At 48.5% G+C, this 9,123-nt stretch overlaps 1 protein-coding gene across 1 annotated transcript; it reads right to left on the bottom strand.

Annotated features, from left to right (window-relative positions):
• Nucleotides 1–543: 543 nt before the first annotated feature.
• SCG2 (secretogranin II) lies at nucleotides 544–6,809 on the bottom strand. The gene is made up of 2 exons (XM_064152790.1): nucleotides 6,729–6,809; nucleotides 544–2,936 (listed from the first exon to the last, which is right to left on the bottom strand). The coding sequence occupies exon 2, from the start codon at nucleotides 2,920–2,922 to the stop codon at nucleotides 1,039–1,041; it is 1,884 nt and encodes a 627-aa protein (XP_064008860.1). The 5' UTR covers nucleotides 2,923–2,936; nucleotides 6,729–6,809; the 3' UTR covers nucleotides 544–1,038.
• Nucleotides 6,810–9,123: the final 2,314 nt, after the last annotated feature.

Consider the following 9,123-nt stretch of genomic DNA (forward strand, 5'->3'; position numbering starts at 1 on the left):
GCTGGACAAAAGCCACCAAAAAGCAGCATCTGGGATGGTGGCAAACTGCAGCACAAAGGAGATTAGCAAAAAACCTGCTGGCTTTTTGAGTCAAAATTGCAGAGTGGGCACTTTATTGGGTATGCAAACACAGCAGGGAGATGGTGGTGTGGTTGCTGTGGGTTATGCATTTGTGTGTGTTATTAACAGCATGAATGGCCCATTATAACCAAAGAATCATAGAATCAAGCAGGTTGGAAGAGACCTCCAAGCTCAGCCAGTCCAACCTAGCACCCAGCCCTAGACAATCAACCAGACCATGGCACTAAGTGCCCCAGCCAGGCTTGGCTTCAACACCTCCAGGGACAGTGACTCCACCACCTCCCTGGGCAGCCCATTCCAATGCCAATCACTCTCTCTGCCAACAACTTCCTCCTCACATCCCAACTCATGCTGTGGCAAACCAGTAGAGTTCGGAAGAGTTGGCTGTAGAAGCACAAACAGAGCTTTCTAGGTCAGATGAGCAATGACTTTATCAACTGCCACAAAGAAACACAGGCAGTATTTGTCCAGAAATAATTTATTCATCAACCATAAAACACTGAATAGAAAAAGCCTTGTAAATAAAACTATATATATATATTTTATGCTTTAGATTCTTTGTTTATTCGATACTCCACAAAAAGAAAGAAAGAAAGAAAAAAAAAACAGTACAGACAGTAACAAAATAACCTTAAAAATCTCAAATGATAACTTGCCACTCCTCATTTAATCATGGTCTCATCAGCAATGCAGAGGTCTTTCGTTTACACGTGGTGGTGGTGCTTGGTTTCATGAAGTCGTTTCTTAAAACACCTGGAGCAGTCTGCTGTCTGCCCCATCATTTCTGACAGCTAGAAGGATATCAACAAACAAGATTACAGCTCTGAGAAAAGATATGCAGCCTGTTCAATGGTAGGTAGTCTACCAGAGGTTGGTTAAGTGGGAGAGCGGGGAGAAATTACAACTGAATTGGGGTAGAAGTCAACACATTGAAGAGGAATGAGAGCTGGGGAAGCGTTACATGTTCTCCATGGCCCGCTTAGTGATGTGATCCCTTTCCAGCTCTGCTTTCTCCTGTTTGAGATACTCCAGCACCTTTGCTAGCATATCCTCGTCCAGGTACTGCCTGGTTTGCGTGTCATCGCTCTCCCCGGCCATGGAGAGCCTTTTGCTGAGCGAAGCCAGCTTCGAGGCCTCCTGTGGTCCCAGCTGGCTTAGGTGCTCCCTGATGGCCTGCTCCAGCTGGTCGTCTTCCTGCAGGTCGCTTTCAGGAGCTGGCAGCGGGACTCGTTTGGCTTGGTTGGTGTTGACGACGTCCGGGTACTTTGCCAGCACCTTTGCCAAGTAATCGGCTAGCTCTTCGTCCTTCTCGTCCAGCTTCTCGTAGTCCATTTGCCTCCTCTCCAAGTCGTTCAGCCAGGCAGCCTTGGGGAACGGGCGGCCCTTCAGCCTCCTGGGAACGTAAGCCAGCCTTGGCAAGTCGTTCTCTTGATTAAGCCGGGTTAGCAGGTAGGAGGGACTCTGGTTAGCCAAGTTGTCAGTTCCCAGGAGACTGATGATGTCTTCCAGATTGAGGTCTTCGGGCAGGTTTTCTGGGATAGCATTAAGAGGCTGCTTGGCGTAGCCGTTTTTGGAGCTTAGGCTGGCTTTAAATATATCGCTCTGCCCTACATTGGGTTCAGTCATCTCGTCCAGGTCATCTGGGAATTCCGCTTCCTGCTCGGCTTCCAGCCTTTCACTCTGCAGCTGCTTTCTTTCTCCAGCTCTCAACATGTCTATCAAATCCTCTGGAGGAATTTGTAAGCTCCTTGAGAGCTCGATCAGTTGCGCTACAGATTGAGGGTCAAGCTGCTTGTCCAAGAAGGCAGGCGCTCTTTTTTCCTCAAGTTCTCCTCCAGTCCTTAATTTCCTCTTCCCAGCACCACCCACCAGCCTCTTCAGGTAATAATTCATCAGCTTTGAAACATCCTCCGACACCTGCTCTTTGTTATCTCTTCTGATTTCATCCTCCAGGAAGCTGAGCTTTCCCGACCTTTTCATTTCATCGTCCATCTCCTCCTCGTGTTTGTCAATCTCCTCCTTGCTGTCTTTTATCTCCTCCTGGGTTTGACTTTCCACTTTTTCCTCTATGGGATTCCAATCTTCTCCTCCAACCACATCTTCGTAGGCGATGTTATTCACTTTGTAGATGTCATCTTCATCGTCTGCATACAATTTCTGGTCCTCATCCAGCCTCTCCTTCTTGTGGTTGTTTGAGCCTGCCATCTTGCCCAGCTCCTGGAACACAGACTCCAGCGTGGCGAGGCTCTGGGGGGTGTATTGCTCCTCCACTATCTCGTTAGTACGCTTGAAAGGGTTATCTCTTGAACTGTCTTCGTAGTGCCCAAGAGGCATTTTGAGGTACTTTTGCCACCTCTCAGGCCACTTGTAGGCCTCGTAATCGTCCATTACTCCAGCTGGAAAGTTGTTATCTGAACCCAGACCATAAGGTTTATTCTCCTTCGGGCCGGATTTTGACTCCTTCTCAGCTTGCCGCAAGGCTTCCAGCATTACCTTGACCCACTGGGACTCATCTTCAGTCAAAGAATCCCTTACATTTTCTGGTAGGTGAACCTGATCTTTGTTCTCTTTCTGCTGCAGGAGATATGGGACACTTTGATAAGAGCCGTAATCAGGGCTGCTTTCTCCCTTGTTAGTTTGCTTGCGAAGGTCTTCTATGTATTCCAGAGCTTTGATCATATCAGGATTTGGGAACCTCTGTAAGCTCTTCATCACATAGTCTGGATCTTTCTGAAGCAGCTGATGCTGCTGGAAGGAAGCTGCATCAACCCAAGAGATCAGGAGGAAGAAAAAGGTGAGAGTGCAGGCTGCTCTGAGCTGGAAAGTTTTAGTTTCTGCCATGTTTAGAATATTTCCTTGAAAGGAAGAAAAAGAGAAGAGAGGAAGTTAATATATGGAGACAAACTTGAGAAACTGGGAGGCAAGACAGAGCTTTATCTTAATCTGGAACTTATCATTGAGAATAGACATCAGGAAGAAATTCCCCACGAGAGCAGTGAGGCACCAGAACAGGTTGCCCAGAGAAGCTGTGGAGGCTCCAATCCTGGAAGTGTTTGAAGACAGGATGGATGGAGCCTTGAGAAGGTGTCCATGGTAGGAAGGTTGGAACTGGATGACTTTTAAGGTCCCTTCCAAACCTAACCATTCTATGAGTGGGTGAAGAATGTCACCAGTACTACAAATAATTGATAACCTCATATAATTCATATATATTAGCCATATAATTGAGAGTGATTGGCATTGGAATGGGCTGCCCAGGGAGGTGGTGGAGTCACCATCCCTGGAGGCGTTCAAGCAAAGCCTGGCTGAGGCACTTAGTGCCATGGTCTGGTTGATTAGCTAGGGCTGGGTGCTAGGTTGGACTAGATGAGCTTGGAGGTCTCTTAGTTGATGGGACAGGGCTGGGTGCTAGGTTGGACTGGATGAGCTTGGAGGTCTCTTAGTTGATGGGACAGGGCTGGGTGCTAGGTTGGACTGGATGAGTTTGGAGGTCTCTTCCAACCTGCTTGATTCTATATTTTAGTGGAAAAATGAGATCTTCTGAATCTTTCCTACCGTTTCACAGTTGTTTTGCTGGAAACTTTTGGATTTGTGCACAATACATTTGTTATCCCTGCCCTTGATGTACTTCATGAAAATCCATTTTCCAAAGGCAGCACCAAAGGAAAAAAACACAAACCCCACACAGCTCATGAGAGGCCCAGAGATGTCATTCTGTTGATTAAAATGGAGGCTTCGAGGGGTAAAATTGGTATATCCATGTAGTTAAATGACACTCAAAACATTAAAGCTGGGTAATGAATGAGTTTGTGAGACTGTTCCGCAGGACAGCTCATTTCATGCTGGGTTAATATCACTGAATGGTGCTAGACTGCAATAAATGTGGAGGATATGGCACATGAAATCACTTGCAAGTTTATTTCTGCTGTTACAGTCAATGTTGTTGCTTCCAGTTTTGCTATTTGATTTGTGACATGTGTAATATTTCCTACTATTTGTATTATGGGTGAATATTGGTTCAGAGATCCTAGGGAGCCAAGTGTTTTCCTATAGGCACTGATCCCCTGTGTGATGGACAAGCTGGAATTGATCCTAAAGCTACCATAATATTTTACTGACTGCTCTCAAACCCATCTCGGAAACGAGCTCAAGGAGGTTCTGAGTGGTGATGTCATTCATTCATTCACTTCAGCCAAAATTGAATCAGGTCCCAGGGCAGGCAGAAACATGACCATTGGCAACAGTAAGCTAAATTCAGCTAGAATGGATCAGCAGAAGACTGTGACTGCCCAGATTATGCCAGCTGAAGAGAAGCAGAAAAATAGCCCTCTGAATTCAGAACAATGAGGATGGAGCTGCCCAAGCCCAGCCTTGTGTGAGCTCAGCACCCTCCACCCAGTGAAGGGAAGATTTGCAGTCGCCCATTGCCTAGGAGATGCTCAGGCACTGCTAGGCTAGGGCGTAGCAGGGACTCTTTTCTGAGCCAGTTACATCAACAAATAAGAGAGAAAGAAATTACAAGACCAGAAACCACTTTGACTAATTGCCCTGTTCTGGTTCCTTTGGGTTTTGGCTTGGTGAAAGCATCTGCTGAGCTGCTGGTGGTTTGTGACAGAGTGCCAAAGCTAAACGTAGCAGTGTTTACCCACTGCTGCAAGCAGAAAGTGAGCACAAATATGCTCACTTGTAGATTGTCCTGCTCAGTTTTTTGTTCCTAACGAGATGTGACTTAGCTAAATAATTAAAGCAGCATCAGTTAAGGGCTGCTTACTTCCCCTCGGGATGCCTGAGCAAGCTACCAGCCATCACAGCAAACAATTACCCCAAACATCTCTGCCTCCTCAAGCCTGGGTACGTTTGATTTCACAAAGGATTAGTTCAGAGCAACTGATGAGCGGGTCCCACCCTGCAGAGCTGAGTTTCCCTCGATACAAAGGCAGCACTTTGCTTTATTTTTCATCACAGAGAAGTGGCTAGAACCTACATATCAACATATAACCACCTTCCACTCCCCACTCCCCCCCTCAACACCCCCCGCCAAAGAAAACCAAACCAAACAACACTTTGCTGCTTTTTGCAGCAAATAAATGGAACTAAGAGTTCCTCTTCTGGTTATTAAACAGAGTTCGTTTGATCAGTGCATGAGAAATGGTCCTTTCCGAGGGCTGGGGGGAAAGGGAGAGTTGTTCCATCATTATTTGCCTGGCACCTCCCACTCACAGTGCCCAGGAACTCAACCTGCTTCCCTGCATACGGTTAGGGCTGTTACTGCAAGGGCTTCAGCATCCCCTTAACATGGAACTGCAGGCAGCCAGGCGAAGTTTGCTCCTGTGTTCCACAGGATGCTGCTTTCCTATGCAGGAGTAACAGCTCACTAGCTCCTTGCTGCATATGTTGGGTGGTTGTGTCTCTAGGTCAGTTTTCACTGGTGCCACTTGTCAAATAGATTTGGGGATGATTTCTTTGAAAGGCTTTCAGTTTAGCTCACAAAATCTCGTCCTTAAACTGCCTGCGTTGTCCGGGGTGAGAGGACTCCTCCCTTCCCAGCCTTTCAGACTTTTAACCTGCATTTTGTGGAAACCAGACTGTCTTTAGGATCTAGGATTAACCATTCGATTCTGTGCCTCTCAAAGAGTAATAACTGCCATAAACTGTCCTGTTCTTCAGCTAAAATGGCTGGAAGCCTACAGATGGATGACTGGGAAGCCAGCCGAGATGAGGACCATCTTTTCCTCTCTATTAACACCTCACAAACAGGAAAATCATCTTTTGGCTAACAAACGTGGAAGCTCCTGTTTCCAAAGCAAGGCAAACGAGTTTCCAGCTCCACGCATCCAACAGCAACGAGGGCTGACACAGGTTCCCCATAAAGCAGACACCAAAATCTCATTTCTGGGATGTTTCCATGGCAGCAGCAATTCTCTCTCTCCATCTCTCTCAGCTGCTGTCTCTGATGTGAGGGCAATGTTTTCAGCGATCAGAACTCACCAGCTTGTCCAGAGGTGACTCCCTGACCTAAGAGCCTGCGAGGGGTTCTGACAGCAGTTTTCCCTGTGGAAAATCGAGACCCCAGGAAAATCAAGGAATGGAGGGATCTAGCATGCCCTCTCTCCCCATTGACTTCTGCAGTAAATAGCACGAGTGCACTACATTTTGCCCTGGTTTTAAGCGCATCTAACTCTTTACCCTGGGCAAGGGACTCTAAACCTGAACAATGAGGTGAGGAGAGGGGAGGAAAATAACCCCAGTGGTAGGCAGTTCTGCGTGGCTGTGGGGCGTGTTGGTGTGGGCACCTCTAGATCCATCTGTCTGTCCATCCGGAGAGCCAGGCAGGCTGCGCCCGCACTCAGGGTAACCTCCCGTTCCACCACCCTTCGAGCAGCCGAACGGCCGCGACAGGACACAGCGGCGTGGAGGGAGGCTCAGCGTCCCCACCTGCGCCCCGCCGCAGCCCATTCCCCTCCTCCCGCAGGTGTCCGGCGGCGGCGGCGCCGGCAGGATGGTGCCCGCTGCTCTCTGCCCCGCAGCGCCAATGTCACCGCCGGCTCCCTGCTGCCACTCGCTGCTCAGCGCGGCCCCCTCCGCCCGCCCTCAGCCTCGGGGGGCAGAAGAGTTGTTCCCGACCCCCCGCCCCAGCCGGCGCCTACCTGTGCCGCCGCCGCTGCCGCCGCTCAGCACCGGACAGCGCCCGCCGCTTATAGCGCCCCAGCCGCGCCTGACGTCACGGCGCGGCCACGCCTGCTGCCCGCCCGGCCCGGCCCGGCCCCGCCGCGGGGCGAGCGGGAGGCGGAGAGCGGCACCCTGCGCCCCGCTGCGCCCCGCGGAAACGGGGGGAGGGCGCGGGAGGCTCGGCGAACACGGCGAGGAACGGGACAGCAAGCGGCGGAAGGGCGAAAGGGAAGAAAGGGGGGAAAAGGAAAGGAGCGGGGAGGAGGGAGAGAGGGGGGAAGAGCGAAATAAAGAGGAAAAACAAAGACAAAAGGGGGGAAAATAGAGAAAGAAAAAGAGACAAATAAAAGATTGGAAAGGGAAAAGAGGGAAAAGAAATAATATGAAAAAAATAAAGCGAAGTGGAGGGAAGACAAAAAGAAAAGGGGAGAAAAAGGGAAAATAGACTAAAAGTGATAAAAGGCAAAAGGAGACCAAAAAAAATTAAGAAAGGAAAAGACAAAAAGGGAGGAAAAAGTGAAAAAAAAAATGTAAAAGAGAAAAGGAAAAATAGAGTGGTGGAGTCCCTGTCCCTGGAGCTGTTGAAGCCAAGCCTGGATGAGGCACTTAGTGCCATAGTCTGGTTGATTGGACAGGGCTGGGTGCTAGGTTGGACTGGATGAGCTTGGAGGTCTCTTCCAACCTGCTTGATTCTATGATTCTATGATCTTCTACATCTTCCTCGTTTATATGTGGCAGCCTATGATGTGTTCCTGGAGGCAGATTTGCAACTAACAGTGATAGGTTGGATTGGATGAGCTTGGAGGTCTCTTCCGACCTGGTTGATTCTCTGATTCTATGATCTTCTACATCTTCCTCGTTTACATGTGGTGACTTATGATGCATTCCTGAAGGCAGATTTGCAGCTAACAGTGATAGGTTGGATTGGATGAGCTTGGAGGTCTCTTCTGACCTGGTTGATTCTATGGTTCTATGATCTTCTACATCTTCCTTGTTTACATGTGGTGACTTATGATGCATTCCTGAAGGCAGATTTGCAGCTAACAGTGATAGGTTGGATTGGATGAGCTTGGAGGTCTCTTCTGACCTGGTTGATTCTATGATTCTGTGATCTTCTACATCTTCCTCGTTTACATGTGGTGACTTATGATGCATTCCTGAAGGCAGATTTGCAGCTAACAGTGATAGGTTGGACTGGATAAGCTTGGAGGTCTCTTCCAACTGTTTGATTCTATGATCTCCTGCATCTTCCTTGTTTACATGTGGTGACCTATGATGCATTCCTGAAGGCAGATTTGCAGCTCACAGTGATATGTTGGACTGGATGAGCTTGGAGGTCTCTTCCAACCTGCTTGATTCTATGAAAAAAAAAAAAAAAAAAAGAGGAGGAAAGAAGAGAGTGGATCAAAAAGAACCAATCAAACAAAAACCCCAGAGGAAAAAAAAAGAGAGAGAGAAAAAGAATTATTAAAAAAAAAAGGGGTGGGGGGAGTCAAAAAGAACCAATCAAACAAAAACCCCAGAGGAAAAAAAAAGAGAGAGAGAGAAAAAGAATTATTAAAAAAAAAGGAGTGGGGGAGTCAAAAAGAACCAAAGAAAAGCCAAAAAGAAAAGGAAAAATGATGGGGAGAGGGGGGGGGAGAAAAAACAAGCTAAAAAGAAAATAAAAACTAAACGAGTGAGTGAGGAGCAGGAGGTTAAGAAGTGAGGAGAAAGGAAGCTGGCAGCAGAGCTGGTCAGTGCCTGCTGCTGCTCAGCCAGCCCCACAGACCAGGGGTGGTGCGGAGCGCAGTGGGGGTGCCTTGCCAAAGTGACCACCACCCTGGCTGACCACAGCACTTGCACAGTGGAGGTGAGGGTGAGCCACATCCCAAGGAAGACCATGGGCCAAGGCAGCACTGTGGGCAGAAGGGCCAACGTGTGTACACCCAGCTGTGGCCGTGCCTTCTGCGGGAGCTGGACTTCCACAGCTCCAGGCTGCTGGGACCTCATCACTGATTTTCAAATCCATTGAGTGTGATTTTGTAGTCCAGTTATAGCTTTGTGGCAGGGCAGGGGCAATCCACATCATCTTCATCAAATGTGGTAGGCCCAGGCACTCCAGAACAGTTAGAGCATCCTGACAGGGATTCTAGACCAACTAGAGCATTCTGATGAGGGCTCTGGACCACCTAAAGCATCCTGGCAGGGATTCTATACCAACTAGGGCATTCTGATGAGGATTCTAGACCAACTAGAGCATTCTACTGAGGGCCCTGGACCACCTAGAGCACCCTGATAGGGATTCTAGACCAACTAGAGCATTCTGATGAGGGTCCTGGACCACCTACTGCATCCTGACGAGGGCTCTGGACCAACTAGAGCATCCTGATG

Source organism: Pogoniulus pusillus, chromosome 13, assembly GCF_015220805.1.
Source record: "Pogoniulus pusillus isolate bPogPus1 chromosome 13, bPogPus1.pri, whole genome shotgun sequence".
Classification (NCBI taxonomy): domain Eukaryota; kingdom Metazoa; phylum Chordata; class Aves; order Piciformes; family Lybiidae; genus Pogoniulus; species Pogoniulus pusillus.